Source organism: Pneumocystis jirovecii, assembly GCF_001477535.1.
Source record: "Pneumocystis jirovecii RU7 chromosome Unknown supercont1.18, whole genome shotgun sequence".
NCBI lineage: Eukaryota > Fungi > Ascomycota > Pneumocystomycetes > Pneumocystales > Pneumocystaceae > Pneumocystis > Pneumocystis jirovecii.
This window is the reverse complement of record NW_017264792.1, coordinates 35,306-57,661: the sequence shown is the minus strand read 5'-3', so window position 1 is coordinate 57,661 and position 22,356 is coordinate 35,306. Positions and strand designations below refer to the sequence as shown.

General features: G+C 29.9%; 12 protein-coding genes and 1 non-coding gene across 13 annotated transcripts; 9 read left to right on the top strand and 4 right to left on the bottom strand.

Annotated features, from left to right (window-relative positions):
* Positions 1-783: 783 nt before the first annotated feature.
* Positions 784-1,752, top strand: T551_03536 (uncharacterized protein; the record flags this gene model as incomplete). The annotated part of the gene is made up of 2 exons (XM_018375799.1): positions 784-905; positions 1,062-1,752. The coding sequence occupies 2 exons, from the start codon at positions 784-786 to the stop codon at positions 1,750-1,752; spliced, it is 813 nt and encodes a 270-aa protein (XP_018227939.1).
* A 415-nt stretch (positions 1,753-2,167) lies between these two features.
* T551_03535 (glycine cleavage system T protein) lies at positions 2,168-3,693 on the top strand (the record flags this gene model as incomplete). The annotated part of the gene is made up of 6 exons (XM_018375798.1): positions 2,168-2,422; positions 2,553-2,844; positions 2,893-3,035; positions 3,080-3,188; positions 3,240-3,431; positions 3,479-3,693. 6 exons carry the CDS (start codon positions 2,168-2,170, stop codon positions 3,691-3,693), a joined length of 1,206 nt encoding a protein of 401 aa, XP_018227938.1.
* A 662-nt stretch (positions 3,694-4,355) lies between these two features.
* Positions 4,356-5,902, top strand: T551_03534 (uncharacterized protein; the record flags this gene model as incomplete). Its single annotated transcript, XM_018375797.1, has 8 exons — positions 4,356-4,418; positions 4,464-4,473; positions 4,515-4,618; positions 4,662-4,917; positions 4,957-5,130; positions 5,175-5,248; positions 5,293-5,381; positions 5,431-5,902. The coding sequence occupies 8 exons, from the start codon at positions 4,356-4,358 to the stop codon at positions 5,900-5,902; spliced, it is 1,242 nt and encodes a 413-aa protein (XP_018227937.1).
* A 720-nt stretch (positions 5,903-6,622) lies between these two features.
* Positions 6,623-7,820, top strand: T551_03533 (uncharacterized protein; the record flags this gene model as incomplete). The annotated part of the gene is made up of 3 exons (XM_018375796.1): positions 6,623-6,913; positions 6,961-7,008; positions 7,053-7,820. 3 exons carry the CDS (start codon positions 6,623-6,625, stop codon positions 7,818-7,820), a joined length of 1,107 nt encoding a protein of 368 aa, XP_018227936.1.
* Positions 7,821-8,082: 262 nt separating this feature from the next.
* T551_03532 (uncharacterized protein) lies at positions 8,083-10,840 on the top strand (the record flags this gene model as incomplete). Its single annotated transcript, XM_018375795.1, has 6 exons — positions 8,083-8,716; positions 8,759-8,993; positions 9,043-10,022; positions 10,067-10,280; positions 10,330-10,458; positions 10,504-10,840. 6 exons carry the CDS (start codon positions 8,083-8,085, stop codon positions 10,838-10,840), a joined length of 2,529 nt encoding a protein of 842 aa, XP_018227935.1.
* Positions 10,841-11,080: 240 nt separating this feature from the next.
* On the bottom strand, positions 11,081-12,685 carry T551_03531 (uncharacterized protein; the record flags this gene model as incomplete). The annotated part of the gene is made up of 6 exons (XM_018375794.1): positions 11,081-11,656; positions 11,705-11,894; positions 11,938-12,194; positions 12,314-12,461; positions 12,516-12,557; positions 12,600-12,685. 6 exons carry the CDS (start codon positions 12,683-12,685, stop codon positions 11,081-11,083), a joined length of 1,299 nt encoding a protein of 432 aa, XP_018227934.1.
* A 242-nt stretch (positions 12,686-12,927) lies between these two features.
* T551_03530 (guanine nucleotide-binding protein subunit alpha) lies at positions 12,928-14,235 on the bottom strand (the record flags this gene model as incomplete). Its single annotated transcript, XM_018375793.1, has 5 exons — positions 14,060-14,235; positions 13,675-14,017; positions 13,210-13,622; positions 13,042-13,157; positions 12,928-12,999 (listed from the first exon to the last, which is right to left on the bottom strand). Exons 1-5 carry the CDS (start codon positions 14,175-14,177, stop codon positions 12,928-12,930), a joined length of 1,062 nt encoding a protein of 353 aa, XP_018227933.1. The 5' UTR covers positions 14,178-14,235.
* A 109-nt stretch (positions 14,236-14,344) lies between these two features.
* Positions 14,345-15,252, top strand: T551_03529 (uncharacterized protein; the record flags this gene model as incomplete). The annotated part of the gene is given in 13 exon segments (XM_018375792.1): positions 14,345-14,377; positions 14,431-14,449; positions 14,553-14,579; positions 14,590-14,617; positions 14,689-14,711; positions 14,742-14,764; positions 14,790-14,839; positions 14,862-14,880; positions 14,908-14,952; positions 15,029-15,047; positions 15,098-15,109; positions 15,146-15,168; positions 15,211-15,252. 13 exon segments carry the CDS (start codon positions 14,345-14,347, stop codon positions 15,250-15,252), a joined length of 363 nt encoding a protein of 120 aa, XP_018227932.1.
* Positions 15,253-15,374: 122 nt separating this feature from the next.
* T551_03528 (Fe-binding Fe/S cluster assembly protein ISA1) lies at positions 15,375-16,086 on the bottom strand (the record flags this gene model as incomplete). The annotated part of the gene is made up of 4 exons (XM_018375791.1): positions 15,375-15,403; positions 15,455-15,577; positions 15,625-15,781; positions 15,841-16,086. The coding sequence occupies 4 exons, from the start codon at positions 16,084-16,086 to the stop codon at positions 15,375-15,377; spliced, it is 555 nt and encodes a 184-aa protein (XP_018227931.1).
* A 679-nt stretch (positions 16,087-16,765) lies between these two features.
* Positions 16,766-17,887, top strand: T551_03527 (uncharacterized protein; the record flags this gene model as incomplete). The annotated part of the gene is made up of 7 exons (XM_018375790.1): positions 16,766-16,787; positions 16,840-16,986; positions 17,032-17,192; positions 17,235-17,311; positions 17,354-17,516; positions 17,572-17,700; positions 17,741-17,887. The coding sequence occupies 7 exons, from the start codon at positions 16,766-16,768 to the stop codon at positions 17,885-17,887; spliced, it is 846 nt and encodes a 281-aa protein (XP_018227930.1).
* A 482-nt stretch (positions 17,888-18,369) lies between these two features.
* Positions 18,370-19,904, bottom strand: T551_03526 (uncharacterized protein; the record flags this gene model as incomplete). The annotated part of the gene is made up of 8 exons (XM_018375789.1): positions 18,370-18,438; positions 18,485-18,553; positions 18,598-18,842; positions 18,883-19,428; positions 19,476-19,586; positions 19,629-19,776; positions 19,824-19,851; positions 19,897-19,904. 8 exons carry the CDS (start codon positions 19,902-19,904, stop codon positions 18,370-18,372), a joined length of 1,224 nt encoding a protein of 407 aa, XP_018227929.1.
* A 458-nt stretch (positions 19,905-20,362) lies between these two features.
* T551_03525 (long-chain fatty acid transporter ACB1) lies at positions 20,363-20,967 on the top strand (the record flags this gene model as incomplete). Its single annotated transcript, XM_018375788.1, has 8 exons — positions 20,363-20,401; positions 20,450-20,494; positions 20,538-20,548; positions 20,619-20,629; positions 20,678-20,727; positions 20,768-20,781; positions 20,828-20,850; positions 20,897-20,967. 8 exons carry the CDS (start codon positions 20,363-20,365, stop codon positions 20,965-20,967), a joined length of 264 nt encoding a protein of 87 aa, XP_018227928.1.
* Positions 20,968-21,426: 459 nt separating this feature from the next.
* T551_05048 lies at positions 21,427-21,499 on the top strand. The gene has a single exon. It is a non-coding gene; the product is annotated as a tRNA-Thr (tRNA).
* The last annotated feature ends 857 nt before the right edge of the window (positions 21,500-22,356 follow it).

The window sequence follows — 22,356 nt, the reverse complement described above, 5'->3', positions numbered from 1 at the left end:
CAGTAGATCAATACAGGTCACATGGTATGGCAATACTTGATACTGTTGAAGCATGGCACTGGTTCGTATTTTACTATTTTATATTTTCCAATGGTTTTTATACAATACACTTAATACTTTCCTATATTTCTTCTACCTCATGAACTTACTCTGGCAGTGGTTACCTTGGCAACAGTTACCATGACATCGAGGTACCCTAATACATTTTTATATCCTATTTTTTTGAGTCACTAAACACAATGAATTATTGCATATACATATTGGAAGCTATTACAGACATTCTACTGTTCTTTTTTTGTGCAATACTGTTGTTTTTGTTTTTCATTTCTGAATACTCAACTTATATATTTATATTCACACTATGTTCTATCGATAATACAACGATTGCATAAAAATGAATTAAAACGATAATAGACTAATATTGTAACTAAGCAACGAGTTTGGGGCTATTTTTGTTGGATATATAGCGATTATAAAAAAAGCAGAGAAAAGATATTGAGGATCAAACGTATGCGCATATAGAGCGCATTATAGCGCATATATAAAGCATATAATCGAATTACAACGCATTATAGTGGAGTTTGGGTGTATATATTCTAATTTTAAGCTAGAGATTGGAGCAGTGATATATCTACGCAAACCCAATAACGCATACAGCTTGATATCCAGACGCATATACTGAGTACTTTTACACATATATTTAAGTTTTTACACATATACGTTGCATACAAATAGTTTTGGTGTATATAGTTTGTTTTTAGCACTTATATACACGGGTTAAGGATGGAGCTTTCAGTAGAACGTGCAACGGATCCTGTAGTGAGTTCAACAGCAATCAGTGAGACGTATAGTGCAGATTTCCGTATAAACTTGCAAGATTTATATATTTTTTCAGATTTTGATGGGTACGTGCAATGCTAGAAAATTGTTGTATGAATGTTACTATGAGGGTTTTAATTATTATCAAAACAATTTATACAATAATATATATAATAATTAAACAGCAATTTATACAGCAATTTTTGCAATAGTTTTTGATATTTTATTAATACAATTTATAGAACCATTGTTATGCAAGATACAGGTCATCTTTTATTTGACAAGTACGGTTGTGGCCCGGAAAGACGTGCAGCGTTAGAAGCATCGCTTGCACGAGGAGAATGTTCGTTTCGTGATGTTTCTGAGGAATTATGGGGGAAATTGAGACTTTCTTTAGCACAGAGTATTGCATGGGTTCTTCCAAACCTTGAAATTGATCCAGGATTTCGTAATTTCTTAGAATTTTGCATGTGTAATGGTATTTCATTTAGAATTATTTCATCTGGATTACGGCCTTTGCTTTTAGCTGCATTGTCAAAGTTTATCGGTCCTGAGATTGCAGAACAGATAGAAATTATTTCGAATAATGTAAATATAACGCCAGAAGGTCATTGGGAGCCTATTTGGTGTGATGAAACACCTCTTGGACACGATAAAGCTGCTTCAATTCGCAAGTGTATGGCTGTAAGCAGATTATCATGTGGATCAGAGTCAGGTAATGCTATGGGGCGTGATAGGACACCACGAATTGTGTTTATTGGGGATGGAGTTTCGGATTTTTCAGTTGTTAAGGATGTAGATATTTTATTTGCTCGAAAGGGTTTATCTCTTGAGAAATATTGTCTTGAACGAGGAATTTCATATATTCCATACGAAACATTTGCTGATGTTCAACGAGAAATTTCATGGATGACTTGTAGTTACCATTCTTAAGCTTTTCTAATTTTTAAACGATGTTTATAATGCTACTTCTAAGTCTACTCTGTTTTTTCTGGTATAGTGCTGTTTTAAAAAAGAGCTGTGTATTGGTCTTGACTTAAACAACATGCTCATTTTAAAACTTTTAGTTTTGTTGCATTAACAATATTCTCTTTTGCTTGCATATATTGTTTCCACGGGCAGTCACCTTAAAGGACGTATGGAAATATCCTTTTCAACTGTATGTCTACTTGTAAGTGCTTAGTTTAAGTTTTATGTATTTATATGTATTATTTTGCACTTTTCTTTCAATCCTCATTTTTCAAAAGCCATTTTCAATTGCACCGATCCAACTGTCGATTAACGACAATCTCCTGAAAGCATCTTATGGATTATAAATACTCTTAAATGGGCTTAGAATTGTCAAATAATGCATCATTTAACACATTCTATCATTCCATTACGTTTTCTCCGTTTTTCTTGTGTTTTTTCGCCGTTTTTTAAGAGATATATCTCTTTAAATAGACATCACAAAACACCATTATATGATTTACATATAGAATATGGCGCAAAGATGACTGAATTTGCAGGGTTTTGGATGCCTCTTTTCTATGCAGATCAGAGTATTTTAGAGTCTCATCTTCATGTTCGTTCAAAAGCTGCAGTTTTTGATGTATCGCATATGGTATATTTATTTGTTTTCTCAGTCAATACATACTAAATGGCTTAGTTACAGCTCAGGTAAATCAATGAATCCAGTTCACGGCGGCTCAGCTGTTTGCTGTGTTTTTATTTTGAAAAAAATGTATTGATAGATATTTAGAGTCTCTGGGTCACAGGCTGCACCTTTTCTTGAATCATTGACTCCTTCAGATATCCAGCAGTTGCCACTTGGGACGTCCGTATTATCAGTTTTACTTAATACTGATGGAGGAATTGAAGATGACTTGATGGTGTATCGGCATGAAGATAATGTGTTTTATCTTGTTACAAACGCAGCTACACGTTCAAAAAATATCAAATATTTTGCAGATCATCTGTGTGCTTGGGACAATACACATGTAAAAGTTGAAGAGCGTACAGAAGCGGCATTGCTGGCACTTCAAGGTTTGTCTAGTGTAACGTGCACTAACGTTGATTGAATGTTTGGTTAAGGGCCATTGTCAGCCAGTATTTTGCAAACACATACCCATTATGATCTTTCAACAGTCAAATTTGGTGGTTTTGTCTCAGCTAAAGTTGCCGGAGTTGATACATATGTTTCACGAACAGGTTATACAGGAGAAGATGGCTTTGAAGTGATTACTTGAACCAGACATGTCTCTAGAATAACGCTTAGTAGATTTCTATTCCATCAAAACATGCTGTTTCAGTATTAAGGGCGTTTCTTCGTACAAGTGATGCATTGCGATTAGCTGGACTTGGTGCTCGAGATTCTCTTCGTTTAGAGGGTTAGATGATATCTTTAGATTCTTTCTAGGACATTTATTGATATTTTGAAGCCGGCATGTGTTTATACGGCACGGATATCGACCATATGGTGACACCGGTCGAAGCGAGCCTTTCATGGATTATTGGGAAACGAAGACGTGAAGAGGGTGGGTTTCCGGGGGATCTGCGGATTCTAAAACAATTGCGTGAAGGCGTTCAGCACAAAAGAGTTGGTTTGGTTGTTAAAGGTGCCCCTGCAAGACGTAGAGCATCTCGTTTATTTTCTTGTATTAATTCCTAATAACTATAGACGGTGCCTCTATTCTTTCTGCTGATGGTTCAGAGAAGATTGGACATGTGACATCGGGATGTCCTTCTCCTTCTCTTGGGAAAAATATTGCTATGGGCTATATTAAGACGGGTTATCATAAAAAAGATACCCAAGTGACTGTTGATGTTCGTGGGAAACCTCGAAACGCACTTGTTTCTAAGATTCCATGGATTACTACAAAATACTACAGGTAGCCGTGTTGGTTCTACTTTTTTTGTTGTTTATGGGCAATTATCTGTTAAGATATTTGACAGTTCTATTTTTCAAATCACTCTCTTTACATTTTGACAAATTGTCTCTATTTTAATAAGGAAAACTCCGTTAAACAGTCTTCTAAAGACGGAATAATCCATCGTTAAAATAAACAGCAACTTGGCAATTTTCATGTTTTTTTATACTGTTTTCTTACTTGGAAACCACGACAATTACTCACACTGTACTTTTAAAGCATTTCATGCTCGGATAATCCATACATACGTCTCCAAAATTCGCCTCTAGAGCTCATTTTTTCTTTTCTATTCCACTATTCACTTACTCGGCTCATTGCAACACATTTTCATCTTTGAAAGAAAAATACAGCACAAACACCTCTGTTCTACTATTTACATTCTTGGCTCTTGGATTATCTCCTCAGATACCATTTTTCTGCTTATTCGGCCTCTCCCTCTTGACTCTTCTTTTTCTTCTCGTCGCCCCGGTGACCTCCATAAACACGATCGTTTAAAAGCACTGGTGTATACTCTCAAATAAGCCGTATTGTCTATTAAACAGCATAAAACTTTATCAATCCCAGTCATTAAACGTGTATACACGTCTCAAATACACTCTTTAACGTGCATTATTGCACATATTTGGGATGCCTTCAAAGAGTACTCTTGACACTACAGGATTCTGCCGGACTTTACAGGACACTCAGCGTGTAAGAAGCATGTATATATCTATCTTTTTCTGACAAGAACCACAGTCAAAGTCCCGTAGGAGGCCTTTTTTACCAGCAGTTTCTTACTCTGATTAGCAATCCACGAAGAAGACTCGGGGTTTCAGTATGTCCGTACACGGCGCCCAGAAACCGGCCAAAAAGCGGGATCCACGCGTCATACAAAGGAAAACAGCACAGACGTGTGTTCTGCATGCATCTAGGGCTCTTCTGATGCTTTTTCAGGCCTCATTGTCCGTATGTATGCGCGCATTACCCGACACTCGGCCACCGTCCCAGCCATTGCATGCATCACATCTTTCTGCCGATACTCTGCTCAATTTTTCCACGCATACATCCCATACAACCGACAGCTTTGTAGCGCTTCCGGTCTCAGATACGCCGGTTATTGAGAAAAATAGAGATCTTCGCCAACGGAGGCGCAGCAGCCTTGGATTCCGTGGAAAACGGGCCAGTTCTATCCTTTCCAACGGCCTAATAGGTGCATATATACGTGGAAAATAAGTGCTAATATGTGCAGCTTTGCCGCATCCAAGTATTAGCCATGAAAGCTTTTTTAAGCATATATCGGAAGACCTGCCGGAGGCAGTAAGAATGAAGCAATTATTGGTTTGGTGTGCAAAGCGGGCATTAGATGATCAGAAAATGTATGAAACAGGGGGAATAGAAGAAGGGAAAGAAGCAGTGTTGTTGGGTATGAAATTAGCAAAAAAAAGAGGAATCTAAGAGTATATATAGCACGGAAAATTGGAGAGGAGATTTTGAGTGATTTGATAGAAAACAGGCTTTCAGCAAGTTGGTATTGTCGTGAAGTAAGGGGGAAGCTGTTTTTGAGTGGGGTTGATGTATTTTTTAGGAGGAAGGAAATTTGGGGAAAGTAAAGCCGCACCCAAGAAATGTAGAAAATAGGAAGAAAATAAAAGAGTTTGAAGCGAGATTGAAAAAGTATGGATTATGTATGGCTACAGGGGTATTTTTTATTTATTTGGAGTAGATTGAAGGAGGAGATTGAGCGGTGGAACCGACTTGAAGCGTCTTTTTTGTCATGTCATGGAGAAAAAAGTGAAGAAAAAAGTGAGGAAAGAAGGAAAGAAGAAGAAAAAGTAGAAGGGGACAAGGACAGCATGGAGGGAGAAGGGGGGGACGAAAATGTTTTGGATAAGATGGTAGAAGGGGCATTTTTGCCCTCGAAAGAAGTTAAATGGGTGCCGCCGGCAAAGCATGCGGAATTGAGGGGATGGATTGAGTCAGTGGAAGGGGGGCTGGAATTTAAAGTTGACCAGCTGTATCATACGATGTACTCGATTGAATCATTTGGACAAGTGTCGAGCCAGTATGCAGCACGGCTTTTGAGTCATGTGGCAAAAGCGATTGAAGAACGTAAACGGCAGGCCGAAATCGAGACAGGGTCCAGTGGTACGAGTATAAAAGACGTGCTTAGAGCGATTACGAGACACGAGGGATAAGCGGGAAAAAGTATTCATGATATTTCTGTAAATTAAAAAGCCGGATTGAGGATAATACGGCAATATATGAGACTGGATGGGTTGTACGGGGCTACACGGGATTATACAGGATTATATAGGGTCATATGGAGCTATATGGGATTTTGGAAAGAGCTACTCTTTAGGGGCCGTCTTGATAGGCAGTGTATATGGTTGTTTGAATGATCAAGCATATGTATAGAGTTTTGTGCTTTAGTGACATTGGTCACTTGTTATTGTTCATATGAAGCATAGTCATTTTACAAGTATCTACAAGTATCCATCATGAAATGCGTGTCTATTTGCACTATACATATTCTGCATAAGATATTTTTGTTCTAAAGACGTGTATATATATTTTTCTTGTTTGCCATATTTTTTTATTTTATCTTTGAAAAATCTACTTTAATCGTCAAAATTTCAAAACGCCTATAAAAGAGCATGAAAAGTATTTTTGAATTGCGTTATTGTTAATTTGATGTGTTTTATATGTTTTAATTATTTAGAAAACCCTTTTTTTTAGGTATATTGTCGTTTTTTTCCCGGTTAATCCCTGAAAATAATGTAGATCATTTTTATGAAAAAACGTCGAATTTTTGCATAAGAAAATCTATATAAAATATATATAATCTTATCGGTTTTTACACGTTTTACTTGTTTTTACACTTATATCTGGATTTTTAATCGTTATTTTTATCATTCATGGACACTGGATGTCTTATTTCACCAGAATCTAGTTTGATGGTTAATAATACAATGGCTACTAATAATGTTTCTGCGTCTAAAACGCCTGGATATGTTGCTTCTAAATGTGCACGTAATGTTAAAGATTTGTCTCTTGTGCCTACTATTAGGCTAGATACATCGCCTACATTAGCTCCTTTAAATACACCTCGAGCTCATCTTTTAGCGGGTTTGCGTACGACACCGTGTTCAGATAGGCAGGGAGAACACGGGCATGAGGGTCAGGAGGATGAAAAAATACATGGTTCTGTATGGATTTCTTTATATTAAGTATTTTTGGTTGATAGTATTTTTAGTCGCAAAATATTTATAAAAAAGACATGCTTGATGTAAAACAGCACAAGGTTGTGTATTTCTTGTTAGGAGTGTCTATGGTAACCTGCTTCAGGCTCCAATGTATCCACATACAGCTACTTTGTCTCCCAGGACAACTCGAGGACTTGGTTTACCTGTATACAAGCAACAAAGTATTCTTATGAATTCTGTGTCAGAGCCTTCCACGCCTTATCAGTGTTGTTTTGAAGAGCCTAAAAGGATGATTCAGGAGAAATATCCTCAGTTCCTATACGGTGATTCGTCTTTTGCACCACAGATTTCGTCTCAACAATATCCGTGTGTGCAAAAACAAGTGAAAAATATGGTTCCTGTGTCTCCTAATATGTTTGTCAAAGGCGTTGTTCCTTATTGTACACAAGAACAGCATACTTTTTCTTATTCTCCAATAATCCATGACTCATTCGATGGATCTTTCTCTGGGTATTCTGTTCCAATCGAGTTCCAGAATCACTCTATTAAGAACTCACTTTTTCCTTACTATTTCCAAAACACTCCTCAAAATCATAATAGCTTTAAAAAAAATAGATATGGTCAGACTCCTAATGGATATACTCCAAACTCCAACTCAGCAACTGGATATCACAAAAATGTCTTTTCTCCAAGCAAAGAGGGTGCACCTTGCAGGCAGCCACGTGGCCCTCCCTCTATGGAAGAGCTTCTTTCACCCAGTGAATCTGAAAATAAGAATTTTTCCCTAAGATTACGCAAACAAGCGATTAACAAAATTCTTCATGCAGGTGTACAGCGGCAAAATAACATGTTACCTCCGGATCCTGGTACTCAGAAAAACCGTGCTTTCAATGCTTCTTCTGCTCTTTAGCACTGCTAATATTAAATGATTTATCTTTTTTTTACTTATATATACTTGTTTTATGTATATATACTTGTTTTTGCGTTCTTTATATAAAACTACTTTTCCTGCAATTATTATTATGTTTCTATCTCTTTTCTCTCTTTTTTCTATATTTTTTAATCTTTTATCTTTCTTTGATTACATTTAACTATATTTTACGGTTGACACGCTGTAATCAACGTGATGATCCTTTGAACAGCGTATAAAAAGCCTATTTCTTGTTCAATTCATGTCAGAACCTTCAAAAAACACTTCATCTGACTCGTGCAATATTCAAGATGATTCTTTTCATGATGAATCTCTCCTTAAACCTAAATCTAAGAGAAATATACAGCGTGTACGGTTTAATGCTGATGATACAACAGATAACAGTTATGATGCAGCAGAAGCTGCAAATGGACCATCTGGTACCTCTGATACAGCCTTTTCTGAGCTAAGACATAAACGTGCATCGTCTTTTTATATTCAAGGAGACATAGAAGCAGAAATTGTCAATGATGATGATTCAAAACAATCAGTAACAAACATTGGAATAGGTGTTTTAGAGGATTCATCACAGGCATATGACTCACATGAAGTGAGTCAACGTTCAGTATTATCTCCTCTATATACAGCAGCAGGCTCTAGAATATCAGGAATCCAGATGCCGGCTTTACCGAGAGCAGCGTCAAGTAGTGCATTTTTGAATGCTCAGGCACAAGCAGCTTTTACAAGTGTGCCAAGTGCTTTTGATCCTGATATGTGTGTATCATCAGACCAACATATGAATAGCCATATGCACCAACAGAATATTCAAAATGATTCTCAACATGGATCATGTTGTCCAAGGTTTCATTTGAATTCATTGTCTAGTTGCAGCCCGGGTATACGTACTCAATTTCATTGAGATTTATTAACATACCAAGAACCATCACATAAAAAGTCATGTCGGCGTCATGGACATCAATTTCATTCATTAACAAGATATGCATATAATTTAGTAAAAGCTCATATGCATGGGGACTCGTGTAGGCATAAGAATATCTTGAAGGAAACAGATATGTCAGATGGGATGGATTCAGAAGACACAGCGGCACATGCATCAGATGAAACAGTTTCATCACATTTTCGTGGAGGGGTTTTATCATATATTTTGAAATTGTATGAAGATTAGGAAATAAAGTTTTGAATAGTTTTTAATGAAGAATAGATATCATTCAGAAAATCAATATTCAGGTCGTCAATGTTCTAATACGCCACCAGGAACAGGGCGTAGTACGCCTAAATGGAATAGTAAATCGGCAAATAGTTCATCAACATCTCTATCAGCTTTATTAGCGACATCTTCTGCAACGGTAGCACTTCCGGGTTTATTGAGTTTACAAGGATTTCAACGTGAAGATTCAGCATCGGGATTGTCGAGAATGATGCGTCCTTTTTATAGAACACGAAAGCATAGTAGTGGGATTGCAACTGCGATTAAACATAGTTTTTCCCGATCAAGGTTAGAAGATGAGATTCGTATTACGGTACATTTAGCGGATGTTTTACAGCGACAGAAATTTATATTGCGTTTATGTCATGCTTTAATGCTTTATGGGAGTCCTACTCACCGGTTAGAAGAATGTATGAAGTTAACGTCAAGAGTTTTGGAAATTGATGGTCAATTTTTGTATATCCCAGGGTGCATGATTGTTTCTTTTGGTGATTTGATTACTCATACATCTGATATACACGTTGTTCGTGTTAATCAAGGATTGGATCTTGGAAAGCTACAAGAAACACATTGTATTTATAAACAGGTGATTCATGATTTAACAGGAGTCGAAGAGGCAATGAAGAATTTGGATGAAGTTATAACTCGGAAACAGTATTACAATGATTGGGTCGTTATTTTATTTTATGGGCTTGCAAGCGCACTTGTGGGGCCTTTTGCATTTAATGCTTCTTGGATTGATTTACCTATTTCTTTTATTTTGGGATGTATTTTAGGTTTGTTAAAAATAGTTGTAGCACAGAGGAGTTTATTATATGCAAATGCTTTTGAAATTTCAGCTACTGTTATTACAAGTTTCCTTGCAAGAGCTTTTGGGAGTATACGGGATCGAAAAAATAATGGAGAGTTTATTTTTTGTTTTGCAAGTATGGCTGAGAGTTCAATTGCACTTATATTACCCGGATATTTAGTTTGTAAGTTTGTTTTTTCATTTTCTCTCTTTTTTACCTTTGAAAAGTGTGTGGATCATTAGAACTTCAAACTAAAAATATTGTTGCAGGTTCTGTAAGATTATTTTATGCTATTATTTATTCTTTATTTCTTGGTTTTGGAATGACCATTGGTTCTGTTATTTATAAATCAATAGATAAAACAGCAAGTGATGAAATACAGTGTCGTAGTAATATCAATCTTTTATTTCGATTTCTTTCAGTTCCTATTTTTACTGCTTGGTGGATTTAATTTATTATTTATTGTTTGAAATGACTAACAAATCAATAGTATTTTAGTTGTTAATCAAGCAAGGCCTCGGCAGTTTCCTGCTGCAGTGATTGTCGCAACAGCGGGTTATATTGTAAATTTTTTTTCTGCAAAAAGATTTGGTGCTTCTCAAGTATCCAATGCAATAGGGTATGATATATCACGTTTCTATTTTTATGATTTTGATTTTATTAGAGCTTTTGTGATAGGGTGTTTAGGTAATCTGTATTCTAGGATTGGGCATGGCTTAGCTTTTGCTGTTGCTTTGCCGGCCATTTTTGTTCAAATTCCATCTGGTTTAGCTGCACAAAGAGGTGTTTATATAGGTATAGAAGAATCGAATGGTATTTTTATTGGTAATGCATCACAAAATCTCAATAATGATGTAAAATCATCTGATCCTAATTCTTTATCTTTTGGTATTATTATGATTCAAATTGCAATTGCTATCACTGTTGGTTTATTTTTTAGTTCTATCCTTGTCTATAGTTTTGGGGGTATAAGGAAACGATCTGCTTTATTTTCTTTGTAAGTTTACTATAAAGAAATCGATAGTATTGTTTTGTTTAACAATAGGATTTTTGAAATATATATATATTCTGAAAAAAAGCATTGTTAATGAACAAAATATTTCTTAAATATTTTAGAATTCATAATATAATACAATGATTGTACTTAATTGTTTAATTATGAAATAAAGTTTTTAATGTTTTAGATTTGGGTATTAATCATTAAATGTAGGTATTTAAACATACGTATTTGTATTTAGATATCAAAATTCCCACAAAAGGATTTTGTTTTGTTGATTATAAATAATCCAATTATCATTTCCTTGTAACAAATATTTATTCTTTAAATAATGTAGTTGATTATAAATAATATTTTCACTTTCTAAAATCTTGTTTCTGGATATAAGAGCCCCATTTTCAGAATTAATTTTTTCTACATACAAACCGTCATCTGAAGAATTATTTGCTGATTTTAAATACTTAATGATCAATGAGTTTCGAGGATAAATAAGACATTCAAGTTCTTGAATATGATTTTTATGAGATAAACATGAAGTAATTTTCATCGTTCTTAGATCTATTTTCCAATAATGGTCATTGTTAAACTGATAAAAAATTATTAATTCATCTTTTTTAATAATATTAAGTTTAAATGGATGATATTTATTTATCAAATTTTCATGTCGCAATAAATGTCCATGATCAGCTGAAAAAATATAGATTCTATACTCATAATAAGAAACCTCGTTATTTTTTGTTGTATTTTCAATACATAAAACTAATTCGTTATTTCTTTCCAAAAACTCTATAGCTATGACATTGTGTTTATTTGATAAATTCTAAATTAATAAAAAATAAAAAAAGATTAGATGTATATTTATACTTACCGAGTTAATTTGCTTCAGTGATATACGAAATATGAATTCTTTTAATTTTAAATTCCATACGCTTAATACATGACTAAATGTATAGATACAGATATTGCCATTATAACATATCATGAATGCAATATCAGAACTTTCTATTTTAAATGTATTTATTAATTCCAAACTTTCAAGTGACCATATATAAAATACGCTATATATATAATGAATATATTTGAATAGACAATTAAATATACCCAAAATAATTAACACCTGCAAGAATATATGAATCTAAAGAAACATTAAGCATTCCTTCATTTTTTGTAGAAATATATATTGCATCTTCTTGGGTAATATTTGACCCTAAACGATATAAAGTAATTCCTTTATTAGAACTTTCACTAGTTGCATGGCTATAAAGTATAAGATAATTGTCTTGTAAACGAGAACAAAGTGAACATGTAGTAATTTTGTTGTGAAAATAAAGTATACGAAATGATTTAGGTTTCCCTTTCTTAAATCTAATATATTTCTTTGTATATTTTTCAAAAACTGAATACCAGTTATTTATATTTGCATCTTTTATATTTTGATCAAAATAATTGAAGATTAATATTTTTGCAATTTCATTACTTGTAAAAAGAGTTCTCCACCGCTTGCATACCTGGTAGATATTATTTTTTTTAATATTAAAAATATGATATTTTCCATTGGAAATATAATTATATCTTCTATATCCAAATATTTAAGAACTATTTGTAAAAGCTCATATGGCAAATGACTAAGAATATCAAAATAATATGGGTGCTTATTTTTAAGTTTATAATGAATGTACCACAAATCTGCTGGTGATGATTCCATAAACAGTATATCAATCCTATTCTACTCAACCCTAAACTTTGAATAATAAATATATTACATTGACCGACGTTTATCTGGATTCGCATGAACATACATATCTTTAAATGAATATGTTAAATCTTTTTGACTTATTATTGGATACATATGCCTTTTTTTTGAAAAAAAAAAACAGAATTTTGATATATTCTAAATAATTTAAGTGTATAATCTATAATTTTAAACAAAGAAAGAAATTTAATTAAATTTATAAGTTTATTTATTTTTGAGTAAAAAATATTAAAACAATTAAATATTAACATATGAAAATATAAAAACTAAATTTATATTAAAATATCATCTAAAATGTAAAAATAGAGTATATCATTCAAAAGGTAAAAGTTGATAATTCATAAAAGACCGCAATCTCTTAAATTTGTTTGTACAATAATATCATTAACAGCCGACATTACAAATTTTATCTAATAATATAAGATAATTTTTACAAAAGAATTTAAAAATACTTGAGTACTATCCGTTGCACACGTAAAATGTGTATAGATTTGTTTGACATCAGATTGGTTTAATGAAACAAATCTGTTCAAAATATAATCACATGCTGCATTATAATTGTCTCCTCCTAAATTAATGAATTTTTAAGTAAAATATAAAATCTACACAATCAATTATACCTGTATAATCAGGAAAATAATTTTTCATTGGAGAAATAGGGAGTTTTTCACGGAAAAGGTCTATTTTGTTCAAAAATAATATAATACTTGTTTTTATAAACCAGCGAGAATTACATATCGAATCAAAAAGTGTAAGTGCTTCATGCATACGATTTACTGTTTCATCTTCAAGGAGCAATTGATCATATTCTGAAATAGCGACGAGGAAAATAATTGTTGTTACATTTTCAAAACAATGAATCCATTTTTTCCTCTCTGAACGCTGCCCCCCTACATCGAACATACGGTAAACCAAATCTCCAATAATAAATGTCGTTTCTGTAATTCCCGTTGTCTTTACACGTGAACGTAATACATCTTGGTCTGTAGGTAAATAATTCGGATTAGCAATTCTATCAATCGCTTCAAAATAACTTCAAAATATACATTAAAATTCCCTTCTTACTGTATAAAAATATCACCTACTATTTAGCTGAGTCATTAAGTTGATATTCACGAGACCGTTGAAAACACTGCTGTACTCCTGAATCCTTCCATAAACACACAATAGCATCCCCTATTTCCTGAGGCAAAAACTCTCCCTCAATCTGATTAGGCTGGTCAAGAATAACCTGCATATGACACACATTTTGCATGTCTCCAAGCAAAATACCAAGTGCATTCATTGCTTCAAGAATTACACGCATTGACTGAATAGTATTAGAAAAAATAATCTCCTTAAATGATTCCCGTTCTTCTATACTATATCCACCCTCATGAATCAGCTTCATTTGCTTCAAAATCGTTGATTTTCCTGATTCTCCTGCTCCTATACTTATAAGACGATATTTTTTATTTCTATCAATTTTACCAAGAAGAAGCATTTTAATCTCATTTCTTAGAGTAATCCTATCTTTTTTCAATTGATTTTCTATCTCTTCATTTCTTTGTTTTCCTGCATAATTTTCTCTGCTAATACCGCATCCCATTATTGTAAAAACAAAATATTAAGAAAACTTTATTAAAAACCTGTTTGTTTTTCTTATATATCCTTTTTTATTTAATATATACACTGTTTAACTTTAATAAAATGTCTATTTGGCCTATAAAGGCGCTGATGGATTAAAGGTCCAATAATGTGTGCGCTAATGCACCGATGGGCCTAAGCTGTACCGATTCAGAGTGTTCTGTATATATTTTATGCTATTTATGCGCTATCTCTATCTAATTTGATTCTCTCAGTTCTTAGTAATTCTTATAAGTATGTAATTAACTTGCGGTTTAATCCGTACTTTTATTTAAAGAAATTAGTATATATATATATTATTAAAGAAATAGTAATATATATAATATGTTTTTATTAGGTTTTTGCTATATAAGATATAAGTATAGTAAATATAGTGAAAGTAGTTTTGTGTTTAGGATTAGTGTTATGAATAGAATATGTATGTGATAAGTTTTAGTGAATATTTTTATTCATAGATATACATATTATTTTAGAGTTAAATCTGATAAAACTTACAGTATAATAATATGGGAATATAATGAATAAGAGATGTATATTTGCATATGGATAGTATGGGGGTTAAGATAGAGTTTAGAATAAAGGATATGATAATTCATTTCTAAGGACAAATAAAGAAACTAGAGGGTTTTATATAAGTATTTATAAGAGATAAATATAAAATAGATGTATTATATTTATAAAAATTTTATAAGTGTGATATAATTTTAAATACTGGTACTAACATGGGATCTAAAAAAGTTTTTTAGTTTTTAAAATAATGTAAAACTTATGCTTATTAAGGGCTAAAAAATAGTTTTAGTGTATATATACAAGTGTGAAGTTAGACAAAGAAGTATTTAAGAGAGCAAAACTATACAAGTTTGAGAATTAATAAATTTTTAGGTATCGGAATTGGTAATAATAAAGATAAATAAATTTGTGTTTATTAAGAATGTATTTTTATTATAATGCAAGTAATTATACATTTTATTAATTGGTTTTGAAGTGATGAATAGTCTATTATGACAAAATTAACTTTGTTTATGTCAAGAGAGTAGTGCGTTAAGAGATATGCAATGAGGGAATATAATTGTCTGAGCATGCCCATTTGTTTTTAAATTTTCAAAAAAACATAAAATCCTTATACGTGTATTGGTTATAATCATAATATTCATATATACTAGTTGACTGAAAAACTTTGCTGACACCCTATAACAATTAAAATAAAGTATGATTAAACAAACAAATACGCCTTCTTACCACATGTACTTGTTGCATTAGGGTTATCAAATACAAATCGTGCAGTAAGCCGATCCTCGATCCAATCCATTTTGCTACCAATAATAGTAAATAATGCACGATTATCAATAAGAATAGTCACTCCTAAAGACAAATTACCACAAGAAAATAATGTGAAAAAACAAACTAACCGTCTTGGATTACTGTTTCATCAAATTTCCCTGGTTTATCTACGTATTCAAGTAAATATGATAAACCAGCACAACCTCTTTGTTTTGTGCCAATTCTTATCATTTTTGGTTGTGGTTGATTCAGGAGTTCTTTAAGTCGCTTGACTGCACGCGGTGTCTTGATCAAATGTTAGTTTATCTTTATATTTGGCTTTAAAAATTAAAATGATAACTTACCAACGTCATTGCTGCTTTCCTTGGATTAAATCGTGTATTTACAAAAGAAGCTCCACGTGTTATTTCCCGGACCCTCTCTTTAACAGGACTACCAATATTTTGATGCAACCAAAGTGTAGAAGACGGTCTTTGACATGTTTGAAGGAATCCTCGGTATGTATTTGTTTTAAGTGACCATGGCTTTGGAAATAACCATTCAAGTTCCGTACATCTCCAAAAGGACGTAGATCTTTCTTTAAAAAACATAATAACTTACTAATAAGAGTATTTTTTCTTTCAAAATAGCCTATTTATTAATATTTTTTTTAAACGAAGATTTAATTTATAGCGAAAGTTAAAAGTATCGATCATAAAATACAATGATTAGGTAATCAACTTTACGATAATGTAGGTTTTTGAAAAACGTTTAATCCTTTGAGTAGTTGTTATTTTTGACTTTTATATATTATTTTATTTATTATTATGACATTTTTTTGTATTTGAAAGACTTTATGAGTTTTGGATATATTTTTATATACCTAAAGATAGGTAGATGTTAAACATCTCTTTTGCGTGCTTTAGTAAGCTGAAAGGGAGCTGTTTGTGATTTAAGGGATCTATTTTCGCGTTTTTTCATGCATAAAACAATGCATTTTTGGATCGGTGATTGAACGGTGGAGATAAAATATTGAAAAACGAGAATGGGTTGAGCGTTTAAAAAGAAAATAAATACTCTTATGCTCATAAATGTACATTTTTAATATGTAAAGAAGTAAGAAATACTAAAAAGTACTGTAGTTATATATTTTTTTCATTTCTTAACTTAGAGAAAGAACTCATAGACTGTTTTTTCAATAGTTGTCATAGTAACCTCTTCGAAGAATATTAAGATAACGATATTAACAACAGATTTTTAAGACAAAAAGCTGTGTTTTATAATTTAATTATGCCATTAATTATTTTTACAGGTTTTTATATTCAATAATTATGCTTTATATTTTCTTATATATGTATTTTTAGGATATCCTTCTTCAGGAAAAACACAGAGAGCTTTAGAGCTTAAAAAGGCACTTTCTGATAAGATAAATATGGATAAAAGAGTACCACCATTTAATCTTGTTTTAATAAATGATGAGTCACTTGGTATTAAGAAGAATGTCTATGGGAGTACTTTTTAAACATTGGAAAGTGGATCTTTTAATATAATTTTAGATGCAACACTTGAAAAAACAGCAAGAGCTACTATGTATTCAGCAGTTGAAAGAAATTTGAATAAAAATACAGTGATATTGTGTGATGGAATGAATTATATTAAAGGTTACCGATACCAACTCTTTTGTGAGGCTAAAAATAATGCTACTCCTCATTGTGTGGTAGAACATTATGAAACAAAATATTGTTACTTATGTTTTAAGATTCATTGTGGAACGCCGATTGATATATGTAGGGAATGGAATCGTTCTAGAGGGCTATTAGGATATTCTCAGGACATGTAAGATTTATTAATTATTGCAATATATTTTTATAAAGTCAGATTCGAAGAGCTTGTGATGAGATACGAAGAACCCAATTCAATGGTAAGATGGGATTCTCCATTGTTTACAGTATTTTATTCAGATGAATTTTGTCCGGTTGACCGTATTTGGGAAATTATATCTAGTACAAAAACCATCCGACCCAATGCATCTACTGTTGCGGTAAATTGATAAATAGAGGAGGGGATTTAATTGGAAAAGAAATTAATGTTTTTAGAAATCAGTACCGGCGTCTGATTATTTATTTGAATTAGACAAGGCGACACATGAAATTATAAATATGATTATTCAAAACCAAAGGATTAATGGACCAGGATCAGAAGTGAAAGTTGCTTCAATAAATCAAGTATATTAAATAAATAACTATATATATTTATGTTTTATAGAATATTATATTACCAAGTAATGTTATTACATTACCAAAATTACAGCGTATAAGACACCAGTTTATTAATCTTAATAGAATACAAGCATCTAATAAAAATAAAATTCAAGAGAATTTTGTGGAATTTTTAAATAATCAATTTAAATAAATTTAAATGTTAAAAAAAGAATTATCTATAATAGTTATATATTTTATACATATATTTATTATATTATTTTAATCATTTATTTTTTATATCTTATTATAAATATTAATTATAATACATATATTAATTTTATAAATTATTATTTAAATATAAAAAACTAGTATATTTTGATGTGTCAAAATATTAAATTGATATAGAATTATAATAAATTTATAATTTATACTACTTTTTTATTATATATTAACATTAAAGTAAAATGCAATGGTTTAAGAAATATTATAAACTACAACTTGTAGTTATTTAGATTGATATTTAATTTTAACTGAGTTTAATTAAAATCATATTTTTGAACGTAAATAGAATTTAAAATATAGTCAATAATCAAATAACATGTTTGTAATGGAAAGATTTTGTTTAAAATTGTTATAAAGTATTTTTTTCTTTTCAAGCACCGTAGTTAAAAAATAGTAAAAAATAATTTATAATTATTCTAGTACTGTATAATTACCTGGAAATACTCCTTCAACACCATTCAATTTTCCGACCCACCAATCCTAATATATATTAAAATTTTAAAATTATCATATATATAATATATACATTTGTATTCTCTGTTCTTTTTATAATTTCAATTTTATCTCCTGCACTAAAAGAAAGATCCCCTTCTTCCTAAAAAAATTAAATAGTGAAAAAAACGTTTATAGCAAATTCACTTGTGCCTTATAATCATACAATGCTACTGCATATTTTTTTGTTTTAAATGCATTTGGTTTACTTGGAAGAGATGGAGGTATTACTTTTTCAATAGTATTGTTTCTATAATTTGTTTCAAAAGCACGTGAATCAAGTATCTCAGAGTAAGGAGGTAATCCATCAGAATGTGTATTTGATTCTGTTTGAGATATTGTAGGAGCTGATTTATATATTTTAGAGCTTTCAGAATCAGAAATACATCGAGCTAAAAACGTTAACTAAATCAATAATTTTATATTACTAACATCTTCTATTCAGTGTAAATCTTACAATACCAAGATTTTCTGTTATTTCTTGAATATTGCCGCGTTTTGCTTCAAACCCTTCAATAATTTCTTTATCAAAATCAAAATAGCTAATGTTAATATGTTTCATTTTCTCATAAAGGGTATAATATATATTAAGCTGCATGTAATAAAAATTTTGAAACACTGGCCGAATAAAACTACTCTCTAAATCAAAAAGCATCGGAAGTTCTTCTTTCAATAAATTATTGTAATATTCATATTCTTGAGTACTCTGCTCGAGCATGTTTTCTGCATTATAAAGAGCTCTTTCATCTTTTAGAGTTTTTTCTTTTTTATCTTGAAGTTTTTTTAAGTTAGCTCTGTGACGATCATAATCCAAGCGTTTCCTTTCTCGCTTTTCTGTTATTTTATATATTGAATTAACAATCGATAATAATTCATTGGTAGGCTTAATTATTCGTAGTTCTATCATTTCTAGTTCTGGAGTAAGCGTTTCTTGAAGCTCTTTAACAATAATTTGATATCCTTCAGTGGCCTTGATCGCTGAAAATTGTTATTAATAAATGTATAGTGAAATTTATGTATTTTACCATCATTATATTCTTCAGAAAATGGATTTTCTGTCTCTGCTACTTTTCCTGTAATTGGTTTATAAATTTCTTCAATGACCTCTGAAAATTGAAGCTGGTAATTTAAAACATCTATTTATCACTAAACATGTGAAGTATTTATATAAGGCATACCAGAAACAGCTTCAATATACCTTTTAGCATTATTAGATAATTTTCTCAATTTCTGCTCAAGTCCTCTAAATTGAGACTCTATTTCCATATAAACCTGATCTACAGTGTTTTCCCCAATGTTCAGCTTTCCTTTAACTTGCTGAGGTGCCTATTTATTCGTTTATTAATTAAATAATATATTTATAAGATAATTACTCTTGCTACGGCTTTTTGAAATCCTTTCCTGTGTTGTGTTAACTTCCATTCATTTAATAAAGCATTTTATTACCAACTCATATTTAAATCAAGTATGCACTTTTTTTAAAAAAAAGTATATTTTTTTCAATATTTAAATATAAAAATAAGTTTCTTGACGGTCAACTAGGTGAACTTAGATGAAAATTGATAAAAATATTAAATAAAAATAAATAAATAAATCATATATAAAGAAAAACTATGAATAGAAGACTTTTGTACTATGTTTTTAACATGCTTTTGATTTTAACTTGAATACTGTAAAATACGTAAATTTTTGAAAAATATTTATCTAATAAATAAATAAAATAAGCAATAAGTAAATTTAGTTTTTATTTTAATAAAATTAATATATATCTGTAAAATAATAGAAAAAAGTATTTATAAATTTATGTTATATAAATATTTTAAATAGAAAATTTTTATATTTTTTTAACGGTTTTTAATTCTATCAATTGATAAAGTTAAAACAATCATTTCAGAAAATATTAGTTTAGAAAATGGAACTTATTAATGAATTCAAAAAAGCAGCAGAAAGTGTATTTTATATTTTGTTTTTTTATCTATTTAAGAACAGTATTTCTTAGGTTAAAAATTTATCGTCAAAACCCTCTGATACAGAACTTCTAAAGGTAAATTTTTAAGGTGGTAAATGTTTATCTAATTGTGTTTAAGCTTTATGCACTGTAAGTATATATTAGCATAAAAATATTAATTGATTATTAATTTTTCTGACTATACTTTTATATAATCTAGGTATAAACAGGGTAATATATAAATATAAGGTAATGTTTCTTTTTATTTATTTATTCTAGCTACTGAAGGAGATAATAATAAAAAAAAGCCGAGTATTTTTAACCCTAAGGTAATATTCTTTGTTTAATATAATATTCTGATAAATTTAGGAAAAATATAAATGGTAATTAATTTAATTTTTCTTTTTTCAATGTTAACTTTTTTCAAAGGGATGCATGGAATGAAGAAAAAGGTGAAAATATGTTTTTATACTATAACTTCCTAAATTTATTGTGAAGGAAAATCCAACGAAGATGCTATGAAAGAATATATAGATTTTGTTTTTATTTTAAAAACAAAATATTCTTAAAGAATATTTTTTAATATTAATATTCTGAATTATACAAATTAAATAATTGGCTTTGGATTTTTATATGATTATTGTTTGATGTATAATTTTACGGTTTAAAATTGTTAATAACGAATATTTCAAGACTATTTTATAATTCAAGTTAGAATATAAATTGCATTTCTTATTTTAAAAATAACTAAATTTTAACAATATATCCAAGTGTTAAAAATGGTACTTGATAAACTTATTGTAAAATATCTTTTCAACTTTATTAATTATATATTTATTTTACAAATGTCTCTATTTAATGGTTATATTAAGCTATTTGCAGTTTTATATATACACTTTTTATTAATTTTAATGATTCTTTATAATATTTTAGCATTTAAATATTTTTAATTTTTATAAATTTTTTACAAATTTTTATAATAATTTAAAATCTATTTTAATAGATATTTAAGGGCAACTTAAAATAATGCCTTCTTAGTTTAGGGGTTATAATATTCGCCTAGTAAGCGAAAGGTCGGTGGTTCGAGTCCGCCAGAAGGCATTAGTTTTCTTAGTATGGTTTTTTTCTGTAACTTATTTTAAGTTACTATTTAACTTACTAGTATTATTTGTATGCTTGGAATAGTTTTTTTAAAGAATATAAATAAAAAAGTTTTCTATAAGTTTCAAAATTTAGCTAAAATTGTATTTATAATAAATATTTTAAATAAGTTTTATCTTTTAAATATATATTTATATATATTTAATAACTAAAAGATTAATTTCTAAAAATATTAGTCGTTCTTATAATTATATGATTATATAATTTATATGAGTTAAATATTTTATTGAATTTTAAAAATATAAAATTTATACTTTAAATTATAAAAGTTAAAAAAATATTTTTTAAGTTTTTTCAAAAAAATATTTATTATAAATTTATATTTTTAAAGTTTATTAATTTAATTTATTATATATTTACTATTTTAAAAATATTAACATAAAGATAAAATATAAAATAAATTATAAAAAAAATTAAGATAAAATATAAAACTAAAAAATAAAAATAAATTTAATCTTAATTTATTCTTTATAAAATTTCTAACATTTTAAATTAAAATTAGAATTAATACATTTTATTACTATTAAATAATATATATAATACATATACATATATAATCATTAAAACGGCTACTTATTTAATATAAAACTCATATCATTTTCTCTTTTATAAATAAAAAACATTATTAATTATATACTTTTTCACTTATCTTTTTAATTTAAATACATATTGTATAATTTAAATTATTATGTAACTATATATTATTATGTAACTATATATTTATAATAATTCATTATATATAATAACAATAACAATTTTATTTATTTTTCTATTAATATATTATTGAATTTAACCAT